The following is a 19,439-nucleotide window of genomic DNA, read 5'->3' on the forward strand; positions in this document are numbered from 1 at the left end:
CATTATAATAAAGCTCCAGTATTCTATGTATAACATTTAAAAACTTGAAGAGTCTAACTATTTAATTCAGCCAGCAGAAAACTCAGCAAAATAAAACTGACAGATTCAGAAGCTACTGTAGTGAAAATGAACTTTCAGGTTAAGTTAAAAAGTTAAAAAAGGCTAATGCTTAAGGTATGAATTATTTTCATTATTTAGGAACCTAGGAATTACGTACAATACCAGATCAAATCAGCAGTCTGTGTAGATCAGTATCCTGTTTAGCAGTTGCACTAGATATTCAAAGAAGGGTGCAAAAAACCCCATAGCAGACAATGATGGAATAACCTGCTCACAAAAGAAGCTTCCTTCTAACCCTTGTCACTTAGTGGGTTTGCTTATGTCCAGCAACATGAAGTGTGTGTGTGTGTTGTTCTTATTTACCCAAATGAATCACTCTCTTTTGAGTGCTACTTAAATTCTTAGTCCCAATGATTTCTAGCTGCATTTAGTTACAAAGGTTAGTTATGTGTTGTGTAAAATTTTACTTCCTTGTAACCATATTTAATGTCCCCTTCATTATATGTATAGCGACAGAGACAAGAGGTGGATTTGGGTATCTGTAGAAATTTTGGAAAAAAGCTACTATATAAACAAAGGAGTAGGAAACTATTATGGAGAGATGCAAATTGAAGATAGATATAATATCAAACAGCTTTTAAAAAACAAGCTAAAGTTAATTTTTTTTTTTACTTTTGTAGAATTTGTTCATATTGAAAGATCTTCTGAATTTGAAACAAAAAAAAAATGTCAACTGAAGGATTATTTTAAAAACTCACTCTGAAGAGGGATATTAGTGACTTTTACTAAACAGTGGCCAGCTCAATACACAGCGTGAAACGGGACCAGTAGCTTTGTGAAAGTATCCTTGGCAACTTGACACGATTAGAAAGTTGATCGTAATACAATACATATAATGTATCATGTTGAATGAAAGCCAAGAGAGACTTTCTGCTGCAATGACCACCAAATAAAAGTTTGTCAAAATACCTATGGCTACTAATGAGCATTTATACTAATTTTACATACTAATCTACATTTTAATTATAGCAACTGAGAATAAACAAGTGTCAATGATGTTAATACAACCTTTCAGTTAGAGATATCATAACCCCTTGCAAATAACAATCACTTTTCTACATGAAAATTCTGTACATGTTATTGTTAAAAGTAGCATCTAAGATTTAAAAAAAAAAGTAAACACCTCAGAAATATAAGGCATGTGTCATTTTTGCACTTCAGCAATGTGGGTGGAATTTTCTGACATGCCTAAGAGTTGAAACCCCAACTCCCTTAAGCATTTTTTAAAATCCCACCCTACTCATATAACTTGTCATGCCTATGAAGTATGACTTCATAGACAGTTGGAGAAAAATGTCTTTTTGCACTGTGTTTACTTTGTGAAACTGACTCTACATACTTCCAACAGTCAGTTTCACCCTTGCCCCTAACACAGGAGCAGAAAAGCACTTAAAAATGTTTAAAAGGATTTTTTATTTTAAGTCAGGGCACAATATTTGAAAAGGTGCTCTATAAGAAAATGGACATTTTATCATTTAGTCAATTTGCAAAAATTCAAGTGGACAGTTTCCCTTTAAAACTTTTGGACTGCTTCGTTTTTCTAGCTTATTGTGGCTTACCTTTCATTAAGCACATCATGTATGGCAGCCAGGATATTATCCAGTTGTTTAACTAGTACCTGCAATAGTTAAAGGATATACACTTAAAACTGTCACAATTGCTACTGCAATAAAGATCCTTCCTACACTCTCATTAAAACATTATTAGCAACAGTGGACTGCTATTATATCTTCCCTGAACATCATACACTGCTATGAATTATTTTAAATAGATTTGTAATACTGTGCTACAGATTATTTTTCATACCTATCTGCACTTGCTAGGAAAGCTTACTAACATACCGCAATTAAGCCTAAATGCAGTTCTCACTAATACTGTTGCATCACAAACATGAAGAGAGCCTTATCTCCAGTACAGTAGAACTTTAGAGTTACAAACACCAGAATTACAAATTGACCAGTCAACCAGACACCTCATTTGGAACCGGAAGTACACAATCACGCAGCAGCAGAGACCAAAACATCCAAAAACACAGTACAGTATTGTGTTCAACAAACTACTTAAAGAAAAAAAAAAAAAAAAAAAAAGGGAAAGCAGCATTTTTCTTCTGCATAGTAAAATTTCAAAACTGTATTAAGTCAATGGTCAGTTGTAAACTTTTAAAAGAACCACCGTAACGTTTTGTTCAGAGTTACGAACATTTCGAACAACCTCCATTCCTGAGGTGTTTGTAACTCTGAGGTTCTACTGTAATGTCTTCAACAGGTACACACTTTTGTGTTGACCATCAGGTATATCAGCAGAATAACTCTTTAACTGATGGAGTTAAGGCTGTGGGGTATTAAAAACAAAAAAAACAAAAAACATGTTTTGTTAGGTGATCCTAACTTTGGAAAACAGTAACATCTCTTATTCTGCAAAGGTAATTATTGCTGAAACTAGAGGAATACTTATTTGCATGGTGTATACTGCAGTGTATAGTCAAACAAAAATACATTAATTGCAATAGTATTAGGCACTATGTAGCAAAAAACATGACATGTTTTCAAAATGAATTCTCCTACTTTTAGGTTTTCTTTATTTATAAAACATGTTTACCCTCTAATGTGCTTTGGGGGAAAAGTGTGTGGCCACTTCAAAAATCTTACATTCTGATAAATACTGATCCACTTCAGAAAACAATGGCAAAATAAGAGGGTCTGTGTGCTCAACTCCCTCAGAATTCCATGGTGTCATTGTAAAGGATCCCCAGCTTGTTTTATTTCTGGGAAAGAAAGTATGAAAAGGTACAGGATACCATGGAACAAGGAGGGGGGAGTCTTAGGCAGGCTTTGCGAGACAGAATGCAAAAACAGTGGTGGCATCTAGTGCTTACAAACATTTTGGGCTTGTCTACACTATGCAGCCTTTAGCGACAAGGCAGTATCGACACAGCCTTGTCGCTAAAAGTCAGTGTGTGTGAACCCTGTCAGTATTTTGTCGGCACTTTTGCCAACAAAATACTTCCAGCCCTGCGAGCAGCATTAGCTTTGACGGCAGGACAAAGCCGCGTTCACACTGCCACTTGCATTGGCAAAACTTGTGTCTTTCGCAGGGGCAGGGAGAGGCTTTTTAAAGTACCCTTGAAAGACAAAAGTTTTGTCGACAACATCGCAGTGTAGACAAGCCCTACGGCTCACTAAAAATCTTTGTCTTGAGTATGTTTTAAAGTTTTGGCTCAAGATTATGTCAGGAACATTATCTGCTCATAACTAAACATTTTAGTCATGAAAAGTGTAGTTCCTGGAATTGTCTAAGTTAAGGAAAATATTTCCTTTATAAAAATATTAATGGTTTGACACTGTTGAGAGGCTTTGACAGAGTTCTGATAGGTAACGTGTGAAAAGTATGATACTTAGGCTTGGTCTACACTAAACCCCCAAATCGAACTAAGGTACGCAACTTCAGCTACGTGGATAACGTAGCTGAAGTCGACGTACCTTAGTTCGAACTTACCGCCGTCCAGACCCGGCAGGCAGGCTCCCCCGTCGACTCCGCGTACTCCTTGCGGCGAGCAGGATTACCGGAGTCGACGGGGAGCACTTCTGAGTTCGATTTATCGCGTCCAGACTAGACGCGATAAATCGAACCCAGAAGTTCGATTGCCTGCCGCCGAACCAGCGCGGTAAGTATAGACAAGCCCTTAGTGTCCTAATTGTTTGTAGGTCTACTCTAAAACTTTCTTCACTGTTGAGTTAAGGACAAGTTAGATGGCCATTGCCACTATGTTCTGAGAAATACAGCTGCAAGTCTACTGCATCTTCCCTAGTGTTATGAAAAGTCTAAATTAAAAAGATTATGAAAAACTGAGGTTGGATTGAGGATGGAGAAGGGCTTGGGGGAAGAGGTTGACAAATAATGGGAGCCTGCGCCAAGGTCCTACAAGTAAAATGATATGAAGAGATTTTTAGCAAGTGCTCATAATTTCAGCTAGGCTAACCCTTAATTTTGAAGTCCTGTCATCATGCTAGCATACCAAAATGACAGTGCTCTCAACTGTCCCATTTTGAGGAATCTTAACTTCTCCCACATTAAAAAAAATACAAAACACTTATACTCCACCCCAAAATAAACAACATGAAGTGCTCAGATGCCCATCAGTATTTTTTTCCTGAGCATACTTGTGAAAAATCCCAAGGCCATTGGAGAGCTTGAGAGAGATAACTAAGCCTAAAACATGAAAGATCCACAAGGGGTAGGGGGTGGAATAGGCCTATGTTAGATTCCAAAAAGATGTTTATAAATACATGTGAACTAAAATTCACATGTAAAAGTAGTCTGGCCTCCCAGCTACTTATGTTTAATTTTTATTCCAATCAGCAGCAGATAAGACTTTTTATGAGTAATGGGTTCCTTCAGAAGTTTTAACAGCATTGTGGCTATGAAAAGCATAAAACAGGCATGCACTTCACTGGGAGCATTCTTATGCCTTAGTCTATATATAAGATCCTCTCACATGCCTGACAGATAATAGGAATCCTTAATGGAATATGCATTTTCTGGTATTTAATTATCAAGACCCAAAAAGATTGATTCAATAAAAAAAAAAAAGGATACTCAATATGATGCAGAAATCAACACCACACTGATTTTCAGAAGGAAATTTTACAGTTACAGTTAAATAAGCTAAAGGAGAGAACTGATGTAGGTCTCATTTGCATGAGAAAAGTGCACTGGTTTAAACTTTAAAAGGGAAAAACATTTATATGATCTTCAAAAGAAGCTTCTGATGTTGATAGCAAGACTGCTGAACTCAGCATCAATTGCTGCAGAACAAGAGATTTGTAAATATCCCATGTAGATGTTTTATCTGCAATAGATTCATTTTCTCGCCAATATGTAAATACTGACAAATTTGCTCTTTGCTTCTCACATCTCAGGTCTATAATGCCAAATCTTTGTAAATTGCAGAATGGGATTAGAAGACTCTTATTGTGTCTAACAGTGATTCAGAGGAGGTAAAACACTTTCTTCCAGAACAAGGAAACCAGAATTTCTTTGAGGTGTATACTGTCTACTGAATAAAGACTGCCTTCTCCAAAAAACAGTAATATTTCTGTTGTGGCCAGACTGGATGCCTTCATAGTAGCAAATTTGTACTTAGAGGAGACAAATGCAATATTTTCTCTGTTTCGGTTCAGTTTTAAAATACTAGATGGGCTCACAAAGCTTTGACTTCCAACTTGCAAACGGGACTATTGCTAAGATATCAATTAACAACTTCAGTGCAGTCTCATATAGAGGCCTGCAGCCAGGGTTTCATTGTGAGGACTGCCTTCCATGCCCTCTTGCAGCCTAAGGTCACTCAACAGGCAAGCTTGCCTCAATTTCCCTACTGCAAGGGGCTCCTTACATAACACCCCTTCTAGGATCTAATTTATTGGCATGAAACGCAAAACTATTCTCAGTCCTGGGACTTCTAGTCTCCCCCCCAGCTCTTCCCTGTTTTGGCAAGCAACTCTCAGCCCTACCCTCCTCCCAGGGAATCTGCTCTGCCTGGCCATCAGCCTTGTTCTCTGTCTTCCAGGCCCAAACCCTTCTGCTTGGACAAAGGTCTCCTGTGCCCAACCAGCTCTTCTGCAGTCTCTGTCACAGCTTCTTCCGGTTCTCTCTCCCTGAGCATCCCCTCTCTGCAGCTTCTTGCTGCTCTTATAGGGGACTAACCTGATCCCTGCTAAGGTGTGCCTACTTACCTAAGATTGGCTTGCCCCAGGCCTATCACCTTTAAAAGGTGCAAGCTATCCTGTTACATAGGGTCAAGGATGAAGAAAGTCAGGGGACTGCAGGCGGAACCAAAGCTATTTTGCCACAATCTCTCCTATTTGGGCAAAGATATAAGACGGCTATAGCAAAATTAACTCCATGTGGAGCCCTCTTATTACCTTGCCCCTTTTAACTGGCTTTAAGTCTGGTTTGCAACACAGAGACTGCCCTTTAATCATTAAATATCAATCCAATCCTGGTAATGAACAGGATTCAGATTTACTATATTATACAGTTAACTATGAGATTTTGCTAACTTGGCAGTGATCCCTGGGCAGGAGTAGAAGGTTCACACTTCAGTGGTTCTATTTTGCCCTTCAAAGAGATCTGAGAGGTTGGTGTTGAGGAAATGTTCATTTTTCTGAAATAATCTATCATGCACGTTTCATAAGATTCTAATCATCCATCCCTGTTCAACAGCTGGGAAGCTACTGGTGAGACAATGATATTTGCATCAAGCTAGCTCATAATTAAAGTGGGGATGGATGGGGAGCTTCTGGTTCCCCAAGACCATTGTAGGAAGTTCTTCCCCCTTCCCTCCCTGTCCATCTGGATTTTCTAGAAAATTGCATTTCCCTCAGACGTGAACCTTGTCACAGTAATCCATGATTTATAGATGTATTCAATTTTCATTGAAAATATTCAAGTTAATTATAATTTTGAATATAAGAAAACAATTTAAATGCAAGTAAAAATGCACTTAGTGCATTAAGAAAACATTTCCAGGAGCAGTCAGAAGAAAAAGAACAGACTGACTGTTGTACAATGGATGTCATATTTACATCTTGGGCTCACACATATTTTGTGGTTTTGCTTCGAGGCAAACGTCTTAAGTAATCAGGCTATAAATCATTTCCTGAACGCTACAGAAAGGGCACATGGCCCAGAAATGTTTATCCTTAAAAAAAAAAAAAAATGTGCATTAACCCAGCCTCACACTTCAATAGTAAAACTTTTATAAAATTGATTTAGAAAATGAACAAACATATTATATATTTTAATGATACATGGAACAGCATGTTAACATCACTAACCAGTTTGTTTTCTGGTTGCTGAATAAATTCTTTCAACTGCTTTACAGTAGCCAGTCTTCGGTCTCTGTCGTCTTCCCGAGTAATCCTCCGAAGAAGATTTGACAGTCGAGACTCGTCAGAATAAGACAACGATCGCTCTGAAAAATAATATTTTATTCTCTATAATATATGTGGTGCATCAGTATTTACTAAAAAAGCTGAACTTAAACTCATGGGTATATTTTAATAGCATAGCCATTCCTTGAGAAAAAACAAAACCCAGTTTTATTTTTGTTTTTACCTTAGTCTTCAAATTTAAAAAAATGAAATAGGAAAATAGGTTCAGATACCTGAACATTTCTTCTCTTCTGGCAAATAGGAGACACCCTATAATGTCTCTTCTGTCTCCTTGTTGCTCTGAGGCAGAACAAAACCTTTGGCTACAGCATTAGGCTAACCCTGCCTGTTGAAGAGCCTATCAGTGCAAGAACCTCAAAACTGAAATAAATGTAAATTTTACGATGGATTAACAATAAGAACAGATTAACTATTTTGTTTTATAAGTAGAAGACCCTGCTGCAGAGGCAGGAAAACAGAGCTGTTCAAAACAGAATACCTTTACTGTAATTGTCTCCACTTCTTATAGACTCACTAATCCTATTCGCCCTAACTATTAAGAGAAAGAAAGTTTTCAGGTGAATATAACTTTCCTAATCTCCAGTATATTCAGGTCCAAATGAAATTTTAGCAGCTGGTGTCCCAAGCAGGAGCAATTTTAACTGGAATGGAATGATAATACATTTTCAGAAATTCAGAACAGCAAAACACAGATTTGACATTCCTTTTTTATTAGTTTTCATAAGGAAACAAAAAAAATACAAAAACTAAATAATTTACAGCTTGTATATGTTACGAAATACCACCCATTTCACAGGCAATTCAATAAAATTATGCAATTTTACAGCTTGACTAGATAATACAAAAATAAAACAATATTACACAGAGACAACATGTTAGGGTTGGGGTAACAAAAATACACAGTCAAAAAAGGGAAGGAGAAAACTGGGGGGATGAAGGGAGAGAAAAAAAAAGCAGAGGGGTCAGATGGAATGGAAGTCTGTATTCCTTGAGCTGTCTGCATTCTTTATCCAAATGTATCAAGAAACAGGGTCCAAATTTCTTCCAATTCATATAAGTGCTCTCTACATTGGTAAGATATTCTCTCTCTCGCTGCTCACTCAGACAGGTTCGAATACCACTGCTCTATTCTGGGCATAAGCCTACTCCATTTTTTTTGTAAAATCATGAGTTTCATAATTATGGCAACCCTCAAGAATCAAAGTCTTGTGGTGGAGTTAAACCTAGCACAGTAGGTACATAACCTAGGAAATAATTTTAAGCTGAGGTCTGGTTGTAGAAGCATAGCACCAATATCACTTGCGTCCACCTCTTTCCACAACTGCCTGACTGTTGGACAGTCCCATAGCATGCAGAAGGGTTCCTTTTTCTCTATTACAGCATCAACATACATCAGAGGACAAGGCCCACCATCTTGCAAAACCTCCGTGGAGTCCAATACATTTTGAATAGAACTTTTGCTGTATATCAGGCATAGTCTGAGATCCACAGAAGCATTTGTAACATTCTCCAATATGCTCTGCCACGGAGATTCTTTTAAGAGCTGTGATAACTCACCTTCCTATGCTTACACAAAGAACTCCAGACTAAAGGAGTTCTTCATTAGTAAAGCATATATAGCAGACATGGACTTGGGGAGTTTGAGGCATTTCCAAGGTTTCCTGTAGCGCTGGGGCCTCTCGCAGGCCTAGGGCATCCACACCCTAGGAAAGATTAGCAACGGTTTTCGTTTTAAGTACTGTCACTCCACTGAGGGTGGCAGGTCATATTGTTGTTTTCATGTTAGAAGAAAGACAAATACAGAATTTTTAATCTGTAAAATAGGCATCATACTTATTTTTTCCATCCTCTCTACGTCAAGCTCTTCTGGGCAGGGACTGTTTATAATATATGTCTATGTACAGAACAATGAGGCCCTGATCTCAGTCGGGGCTTCTTTTGTGCCACAGTAATATAAAATAAAAGTTAACAAGTTACTACTACATGCAAAACTTTCCGTCCAAATGTTGTGTTGAGTATGGACTCCACATAAGTTTTCTATTGTTTAGTGAGTGATCGATCAATTTACTACCTGACCAGTACCTTCATTTGAGATGTACCATCCCATGGTCCAGAAGGTTATTACTGATAGGTGAGTTGGAGCCCTAAATAAGATGGTAACCTACTAGGCTTCAGGAATCTTGAGGACTCTGCAGTTGTCTAAAATTTGTCAGATTTATTTTACATGGAGAGAATCTTACCAAATGACGTCAGAATTACTTCAGAACTATGAAAAGTTTGGTTTACTTTGGAAACAGAATCTATGTTTGGTACCCGTTTAAGTAGAACATACAGAAGTGAGTTTCCCAGAGATCCCTCACTACAAATCAGGTCATGAGGAAGTGAAGAGACTCTGATAAATAAAACGTACAGTGAAACTTTAGGGAAACCTAAATTAATTTTCAGAAAATACTTTTAATATCAGATAAAAGAATTGAGGTGAATGAGCTGCTCATCTATCAGAAGTAATAGAGAGTCTGCTTTCAGATATATCTTGACATCTGGAGGTAAGGAAAATCAGTCTTATTACTATGAGGACAAACAAGGACAGAGGAAACATGCACTCCACATGGATTCATCTTTATCCATACCATAGTGGTGAAAATCCCAACTTGTACAATCTTATGTGAATGATGAGTGATTTGTCTGACCTTGCTCTAGTGTTTGAACACCAACTGGCATGTATAGACTTTATTCATAATTCTCTCTTTGATGAGAAAGGCATGTCAACACTGGGGAAAAAAGAATAATTAGATGACCTAAACAACCATTCAGCTAACTTCCACCTGGTAGGATCTTGATATGGCATTAATTCCCATGCTAGCAGATTCTTCCTGTGTGGAACAAACAGATTATTTCCCAGAGACTTGTTGATCCCCAAATACATGGTATCCTACATCAGGAGAAAGACTATTGCTCTTCTTCTGATCTTCAATAGGATCTCTGGTTCTGAAGAAAAAAGTAATCGTGGACAGGAGTTCCCTTGGTCCTAACTGTGAGTGGCTACTGCTCCATGTTTTGGTCTAGGGCATAAAAATACAAAAAGAAAAATTGTAGTTTTGCTTGGAAGCCCTTAGGTCTGACTAAAGCCGACCAATATTACTACTAATACCAAGACAGGAGGTAGCAACTCCAATCCATAAATTAATCTGTTCTTTGCTTAGCCAGCCAACTGTGATGGTGTTCTCTTGAATGGAGGGGTTCAGATGGATAGTAGTTTTTCTTCCTCTGTTTATAGGAGAAACTAGGACTCCTTCTGGAAGATTGGTTGACTAGATTTTCCCTGCTGTTTAAGAGATATGGAGCATGAGAAAGATTATAGTTAGTCATCACTGACTACTAGATCAATTTGAGACCATTGTGGATTGTCACTCTTTTTGTTCTGGTAAATATTAATTTGTTATTTCACCCTAGGAGACCATGCTCCTTGTACTATTCTGATTGGCAAAGGTGCTTCCCAACCTTCCAGACAGGTATCAATTGTTGTAACTGCCCTGCCTGGTTTAAAAAAATTTTTTAAAGGCATTTGAGAATCTGTTTCTCATCGGCCATTAATTCAGAGTCTTAAACCTTTGAGGAAGTTTGACCTTACAGGTGATTGGGCATCTTTATGAAAAGGAAATGGCAAGGAAAACTTGATGCAGTCTAATGTACATCTTGTTTCTGGCCAGCATGTCTATACATCCCCAAAAGCTCAAAGAATTTCACAAAGGCCTATGGAGAACATGTCACTTCCTCATTGTAATTTCTTCCTTGGAACTGAGCACAATGTATTCAACCTTACTGATTACTATAGCCATGTAGATGGAATTCATTTTCCTTTTCTCTTGGCTTATCTGGAAGGCATGCTCTTAAGAAATGGGATAGCACACCATACATCCAGTGAGGAGTGTTGAAGGAACCACAGTCAGCCCCTGGTGTTAATAAGGCAAGAGCTGGAATTTCTTCCATGAAGTTACCACCCTAGGAACTGGAATCCCTGCTACAAGGAGATCACTCTAATTTGAGAAGCCTTTGGCTGCTGCACTGATTTGGCAGCTGCTCTGCAAAGATTACCTGCCAATGTTCCATACATGGCTGAGCTATAGAGATAGAAGAGCAGGGTGCAAAGGCACTGCAGTGACTCATCTGAAAACAGAAAATCACCAATCTCTGACCCACTGTGGAAGAAAGGAGAGGAACAGGATGAGTAGTTTTGCCCTAAGTTTTCTTTTGCCTTGTCAGCCAATTTCTGTAGCATTCAGAGTAACAGGTCACCAGAGCCTTAGAGAGAAACTACTTTTCTGAAACGCACTCTGTACTAGTTATACTATAGTTAGGAGCAAAATCAGATAGCAATAAGTACTCTTTAGTAAGTAATTTAGAAATTTCATGAATAAGGCGGTGCTTAACCTGCACAGAGGGATTTCTATCACCAATTGCAGCTCTGGAGGTAGAGCAAACTGGCAGGCTCTTCAGTTTTAACTTGTAGATCTAAAGTTAACAGAAATAACTAACCCTGTAGTAGTTAAATCTTCATCTCTTGACTTCCTGGTGTCTCATCCTCTGTGTGTCTATCCTTTGGTTTGTAATCTCTTTAGAGCAAGAACCCTACATTTCTTAATTAAAATGCAGCTGTGCTGTTTTATATACAAAAAGAAACTACAATATGAAACTTTAAAAAAATAAAAGACGGTTTACTGGTATAGACAGATGTACTTCATTTCTCCATGAAAAAGTCTTCCAGCTTATAATTCTGTTAAAAACAGCTTTGTTTTGATTTGATTAATAAATGAAACATTGATCTTTATTACATAATAAACGTTGTGACTGGCAGTTAGTTGAGCCTAAATCATAGGCTGAAAACCAAGTCAGAAGGTCAAAATGAACATCCAGCAGCATGAATGAAGTTGTGCAAAACAATGCACTAAACACAGGACATCTGCAAAAGACTTTGTTTGCAAAATAGGGAAGTTTCTGCAACATGCTAATTACCCCTCATACTAAGACAACCTCCATATTTAAACAACTGTAAAGAAACCACATTCAGATCATGGCAACAAAGAAATTAAAAATTAAATCCTACTGCAACAAAATTATTCTATATGTCAAAGGAGACACCAAGTTTCAACATAACTTGCTAAGAGACGACACCACCCATTACATTAGTGAACTCTCCTCAACTTAAAAGATGCCCTCAAACTGCTGAGTCCAAAGACAGATGAAATATGAACAGATGTGTACTAGTCACAGATGACTACTTTTAAATTTCATTGTTCAAAGACTGTCGTTTTTGCACTTTAAGAAGCAAATTAGAGATGTGGCTAGCTCAAAGGAATATTAAGAATTAAGAATATTCTGCTAATACTGAAAAATATTCTCTCCTCTCACCCCCAAATTCTATTACTAGAGACATGAGACTTAAAACAGGGATAGCTATTAGTCATTCATCTACTTCACCTGCTTATGGCTCATTTGAAGAGATCAGAAAGACATGACATTCTTGTTGTTAAGAAACTAGATTGGGACTCAGGAGGTCTAGGTTTAATTCCTGGCTCTGCCACAAAATCTCTATTTGAATAAGTCAGTCTGTGTGGCAGTTTTCTGATCTGTAAAATGGAGATAATATTCTTCTCTCACAGCCTTTGTCTGTCTTGCCTAAAGTAGACTGAGCTATCTGGCACAAGGACTGTCTGTTACTATTCGTTTATAAATTGCATAGCACAGTCAATTTTGGTGGAGGCCTTTAGGGCAGGGGTGGGCAAATTTTTTGGCCTGACGGCCACATCGGGGTTCCAAAACTGTATGGAGGGCCAAGTAGGAAAGGCTGTGCCTCCCCAAAAAGCCTAGCCCGCACCTCCTATCTGCCCCCTCCCACTTTCTGCCCCCTGAGTGCCCCCCTCAGAATCCCTGAGCCATCTAACCCCCCCATCTCCTTGTCCCCTGCCCCCTCCCAGGACCCCCCGCCCCTAACCGCCCCCCGGGAGCCCACCGCCATCCAACCGCCCCCCACCCCGCTCCCTGTCCCCTGACTGCCCCCCAGGACCTTCTAGCAGCCATGCCGCTTGGCCGGAGCCAGCCATGCCACTGTGCGGCCTGGCAGGAGCTCGCAGCCCCGCTGCCCAGAGCACTGGCGGCACGGCGAGATGAGGCCGCAGGGGAGGAGGGACAGCAGGGGAGGAGCCGGGGGCTAGCCTCCGCAGCCAGGAGCTCAAGGACTGGGCAGGACAGGACAGTCCCGCGGACCGGATGTGGCCCGCAAGCCGTAATTTGCCCGCCTCTGTTTTGGAACTACTAATTAATTATAACAATCAGCTGTTGTTAGAATAATTAAGTAACACAACTGTAGTTAGTGTTTATGACTTCATTTAGTCATAAAACAAATCCTATTTTCATGCAAACGCAGTTCGAATTAAACCATCATAAAAAATAAGGCTGAAGATCTGTTCAACTTCACGTAGGAAGTCTCTGATGCAGCAGAGCCCATGACTGATTCCCATCTTGCTCTTATCACTAAGTAGACCACGCTCCTCGCTTTAGAAGATAAATTGAGTGGTCAAATTAGAGAGTCATATTGTGATGTTCTCTTTTTCCCATGAAACAATATAGCCAAAACATTTGTTTTTAAATTGCGTATTTTTTCCCAAATATTTTTCATCCACAGTCAACCTATCTTTGGAGGTTTACAATTTTAGACTTCAAAATAATTGAAAAATATGTACACAATGCCTAGTCAAAAAACTTCTACTCCTTTCATTCATTGAATATATGACAGAGGTTGGCCAAAAAAATTTTTTTTTATTGTTATTCTTCCTGTAAACACACAGCATTCTTACCCTGTGATTTCCTCATGTCTTTTGTGGCTAAAGCACGATTTCCATGCTGAACACTGGTAAAATCAGGGTTGGTCACATTGTTAACTCTCAGCTCTTGCCCCACCGACTTCCGACCATAAGTATTTTCCCCAGATCCTCCATTGACATTGTAGCCACCTGGGAAAAAATTGGTTTGAAATCAGAATGTTATTGCCTTGTCTCTTTAGTAGCACGTTATACCTATGTAATAAAAAGTGTTTCAATTTTATTCATAATTAAAACTGGAAGCCTTTTAATTATTTTAATTTGTTATTTGGCTTGATTTTAGACTTTCATATGCAAAAGCGTTTGTTTAGGCCCGTTGAGTTTCTGGGTCCCTTGTTCAGATTAAAGAGACACTATCAATTTGATTTTTTTTTTTAACTCTAATTTCAAAGAGTTCAATTTTCAAAATAATACATGTTTGATTTTTTTAAAATCCCTTAAAAATATTAAGGGTGTTTTGCTCTTATTTATACTTAGAGAGCTCTTCTGGGTGGGCTTAGGGCCCACCCATCCTCTATGCACATGCCCACCTGTTCCTTGCTGCCTGCTTATTTCCAATTCCAGATCTGCTGCTGCTATTAACAGGTAAACATTATCTTGTACACTCTGGGAAACGGTGAAAAAAACTGAGAGGAAGTTCTCTAGTTTCAGTTATAAAGATGTTAGGGGTCATTTGTAACAATAGCCAGTAAAAAAATTCCAGGTAAAAATGCAATTTTTCAAATTGACAATGTCCCTTTTAAGCATGTGTCAACAAATATCCTCACTCACACATGGTGTACTAACAAGTCTATTATTTGGAAAAACCTTTTTAAATATGAAACAGTCTATTCCGGGGTTCTCAAATTGGGGGTCATGACCCCTCAGGGGGTCACAAGGTAATGTGGGGGTCGCAAGGTGTCAGCCTCCACCCCCAAACACAGCTTCACATCCAGCATTTATAACAGCATTAAACATTTTTTTAAGTGTTTTTAATTTGTAAGGGGGGGGGGGCAGTCGCACTCAGAGGCTTACTTGTGAAGGGGGTCACCAACAAAAATTTGAGAACCACTGGTCCATTCTAAGTGCACAATGTATGCTTAAACTGGGAACACTTCCACTAACAGTAAAATACAATCTAAAATGCTGTCATTGCCTTAAATTCTAAAACCCTTTTTGAACTAACACATTTTTCCCTAATGGATCATGTTCCTTAAAAGCCTGCACATTTCTAGGCTATACAAGCCCTGGAAGTTAATTAGATGCTGATTCACTATTGACCAGCCAACCCAGAAGAAAGGATGGTCTCTTGTACATGACCTTCCCAATGTCCTGCAGCGCCTCTTCATAGTACTGCACAGCCCAGTGGTGTTCATACTATCCTATGGTAACAGCCAAATGTCACTGCCATTCTGAAAGAACCAGTTCTCTGAGAATTTACATAGTGAATAGAAGAAACCATCTGCTCCATCATGTTTGCTGCAGCACTTTGTGTGCTGGACTTCCCTCTGCCCATCTTTCCACAGGATTGCCAATTTGTACATGGCAAAGAATAGTCTATTGGGCCTTCACAATCCTTTGGCTAACTGGCAAGAACTCAAACTCTAAACTCAAACATGGAAAGAAAGTTTCAAGCCATGCAGGCAGCCTTTTAAAATTTCTTCCCTACCTGACCCCTACAGATAGCCAGGGAAGAACTCATCTTGTGTCAAAAAAATCTAGATCACCAATGGTCGCTAGGCCCTCTCTCAGCAACACCACTTCCAAAAGCCAAATCGCCTCACAATACAAGGAAGATGAAAAAGAAATATGACTATTACGTAGACCAGGCCTGCACAACTCGTAAAGCGGCGAGGGCCATATTACTCCAAAGAAAACAGCTGAGGGCCGAAACCCCCCGGCCCCGCGGAAACACCCTCCCCCCCAGCGCCGCCCGGCCCCGCGGAAACAACCCCTCCTTCCTCAGCACCACCCCGCGGCTCTCCCCACCCCAGCTCACCTCCGCTCTGCCTCTGAACACTCCGCCCCACTTCTCCCCCCACCCCCCCGCTTCCAGCGAATCAGCTGTTCGCGCGGGAAGCCTGGGAGGGCAGAGAAGCAAGCGGCAGCTTCGTGCTCAAGCCCAGGGAGGCGGAGACAGAGCGGAGGTGAGCTGGGGTGGGGGGAGCCGCCCGCACCACAGCAGGTAACCTGGGGGGAGGGGCGCAAAGGGGAACCGCTCCCCGCCCCAGCTCACCTCCGCCCCGCCTCCCTGGGCCTGAGCGTGAAGCCGCCGCTTGCTTCTCAGCCCTCCCAGGCTTCCTGAGCAAACAGCTGATTCACGGGAAGCGGGGGGACTGCAAGCTCAGCCTGACCCGGTGCTCCAGGCACTGCGCAGTGGCGGCATGGCCCGGCTCCAGCCGAGCGGCGCAGCTGTAGCGCCGCCAGCCACCTCCAGGCAGGGAGGGGGGTGTTGGATAGAGGGCAGGGGAGTTCTGAGGGGTGGGGGGGAGATAGATAGGGGTCGGGGCGGTCAGAGGGCAGGGAACAGGGGGATTGAATGGGGGCAAGGGTCCTGGGGGCAGTCAGGAAGGAGCAGGGGTTGGATGGGGCTGTGGGAGGCAGTCAGGGACAGGGGTTCCAAGGGTGGTCAGGGGACAGGGAGAAGGGGTGGTTGGATGGGGCAGGGGTCCCGGGGGGCCATCAGGAATGAGAGGAGGGGTTGGATGGGGTGGCGGGGGGGCAGTCAGGGGACAGGGAAGGGGGGTGGATGGGGCAGAGGTCCCAGGGAGGGTATCAAGGAACGCGGGGGGTTGGATGGGGCAGGAGTCCTGGGGGGGTGGGCCAAAAAGCGCTCAGGATTGGGGCGGTGGCTGAGCCCCGTGTCCCGCTGGGGGGGTGGGGGGGGAGGGCTCTGTGCCCATGTCCCGCTGGGGGGGAGGGGGCGGTGGTGCCGCACGAGGGCTCTGTGCCCATGTCCCGCTCGGGGCAGGTGGGAGTGGCAGCGGTGCGCACGCGCTCCGTGTCCCACTTGGGGCCGGGGGGGGGGGGGGGGTGGAGGCGCGGCGGCGCATGAGGGCTCCATCCCCGTGTCCCGCTTGGGGCGGGGGGCGCCGGCAGCGCACGAGGGCTCCGTGCCCGTGTCCAGCTTGGGGCGGGGGGGGGGGGGGGGGGGGGGACGACAGCGCATGAGGGCTCCATCCCCATGTCACGCTTGGCGCGGGGGGGAGGGGGAGGCGGTGACGCGCGAGGGCGCAAAAATATTCTTGCGCCGGCGGCGGGTCGGGGGGGGGGGGGGGGGGGGGGCTGAAAGCCCCGCCCCCGCAGCTCTGATTGGCCTGGACTCAGCCGCGCGCATTGCTGGCTTCTGTCGGTGGGCGGGCACGCCACCGGGAGCTGCCCCAGCAAGCGCCGCCACGCCAGCCTCGGGACTTTGGCGGTGATGGTGAGCGAACGGTTAAAGGGCGTCCCGACCAATGTGCGGTTGGGACGCGAGACAGATGTGTGCGTGGGGTTTAGAATCCCCCCGCGGGCCGCACAGTGAGCCCCCATGGGCCGCATGCGGTCCGCGGGCCGTATGTTGCGCAGGCTTGACGTAGACCATCTTCTAGCAGCCATAGCAGCTGCTTGGAACAGGGCTGTCTTTTAAGGCTGCAGGAATTAGGACATTTAAAAACTGAAGCACAAATGATGTTGAGATACAGTGGGCCCAAAGACCAAATTATAAAGCTTCTCTCCAAAAGCAGCGAATCTGAGATGTTAATAGAAATTTCACCATTCCCTCAGGACCCCACAAAATTCTGTACAGAGTCCTATAACATCCTTACTTTGAAACTATGTACAGTATATTATGTAATTAACTGGAAAATTATAGTAAAGGATAATCTTTTATTATGTATTTTTATTTGATCTGCAACATTTCTCCCATATTTTTTTTTTTTTCTCAAACAGAAAGCATATATGTCATCAAGGCCTTTTTGCCACAAGTAAAGCAACACTCTACTCCGGTGGAGTTTCCTTATTTGGTGAAGGCAGTTTTAAGAGAAATAACAGATACAAAACCTGCAGATGTATCTCCACTGGATTTATGGCTCATTACAACCATCTGTAAACTACTAACCCTCCTTTGTCCTATGACTCTAGAGACGTTAACTGTTCACTTCACCTTGAATGGTCTCTTTCACCATGGGTTAACTCCTTATCTGTCCCCCCTTCTATTTAGCTGTGACACCGCATACCTTCCCCAGATCTGAATAAGAGCTGTGTACAAGCTTCAAAGTTTGTCTCTTTCACCAACAAAAGTTGATCTAATAAGAGATATTACCTTGTCTGTCTAATATCCTGGGACCAACATGGCTACAACAACACTTCTTTTAATTGTTACGTTTATAATATATTTTATGGTTAAAGGACAGAATACCACACTAAAATACAAGACTAATCCAATAATAATATATTAATTGAAGGTCTCAGGTAACATTTGAATTCACACTAAACCAAAGCCATATTTAAATATGCACTTTCCAAAATATCCACGCTGTCATACAGATAAGGAGGAACGGCACATGGAGCTGCTGGGGGAGGGGGGAGGAGGAACACAGACTCGGGTTCAGAAGGACTAGACTGGACTGGGGGCACAGGAGCTAGTGGGGTGACAGTATTGAGCCTGGGGCTGAAGGAGAGTGGGGGTGCAGGGACACATGGGGACAGGGGTGGAGGGGTGGCTGAGTGGGGGTGCAGGAACACATGGAATGGGGGCAGATGTGCCGGACTGAATGGGAGAGGCTAGGGGCCAACCAGGGTCTGCATAGGGGAGGCTCACCGACTCCCTTACACCCCTCCCCCCCCAAAAAAACCAAACCAAAACAAAACACTGTTCCATTCGTCTCTCACACACACCCAACAACCCTCCAAGTTCACACCCATGTTCCTTCCCAGCAATTATTTCCCGCTCCCTCAGCTCCTGTTACCCCTGACTCCCCCAAGCCTTTGCACTGCTTCTGAGGGGTACAGGAAATATGTTCCTGTACTGTAGTTTAAATGAATTATTACTCAACGTTCTATGTTAATATGCCTAGTAAGGAATCTATTTGTCAAAAAGTATTTCCTGAATCTTTTTTGTCATCTATATTGTTAGACATACTTGCTGACAGGTATTTTGAAATAAATTACCAAAATAATTGACACTCGTGTAATTATATTGTGTTATTTTGATATATAAAATATGTAGAATTTTACAATATTGTGCACATAATTTGTAATATTTTGGTGCAGAATTCCACCAGGAGTAATTCAATATGTTAATATTATAGTGTTGTTCATTTTAGCAGAAACATGCAGACATCATTGTGTGCAGTGGTGGAAACTGAGGCAATATACAGGGGGATAGCTGGCTCTTGTGAAAGGTTGTGGAATGAACTTCCAGTACCCTCATAATCAAATTTAATGTTACCTGCCTACAACAGGGAGGAAAAGAGGAAATGTACTCTCCCTTCCTTACAAAACACCACCTCCTGGACTGTTGCTCAAG

At 41.9% G+C, this 19,439-nt stretch overlaps 1 protein-coding gene across 3 annotated transcripts in view; it reads right to left on the minus strand.

Moving 5' to 3' along the window:
- SMG1 (SMG1 nonsense mediated mRNA decay associated PI3K related kinase) overlaps nt 1-19,439 on the minus strand; it is a 123,294-nt gene that overhangs the window by 86,178 nt on the left and 17,677 nt on the right. For all 3 annotated transcript variants that reach the window (XR_010591185.1, XM_065559966.1, XM_065559967.1), the window contains exons 3-5: nt 13,928-14,083; nt 6,957-7,093; nt 1,680-1,738 (exon numbers count right to left, since the gene is read on the minus strand). Coding sequence is in view for 2 of the 3 variants with exons in the window: in XM_065559966.1 (XP_065416038.1) it covers nt 1,680-1,738; nt 6,957-7,093; nt 13,928-14,083 (352 nt within the window). In the remaining variant the exon portion in view is untranslated. The remainder of the gene's footprint in view (nt 1-1,679; nt 1,739-6,956; nt 7,094-13,927; nt 14,084-19,439) is intronic.

Source organism: Chrysemys picta, chromosome 10, assembly GCF_011386835.1.
Source record: "Chrysemys picta bellii isolate R12L10 chromosome 10, ASM1138683v2, whole genome shotgun sequence".
In the NCBI taxonomy this organism is placed as follows: domain Eukaryota; kingdom Metazoa; phylum Chordata; order Testudines; family Emydidae; genus Chrysemys; species Chrysemys picta.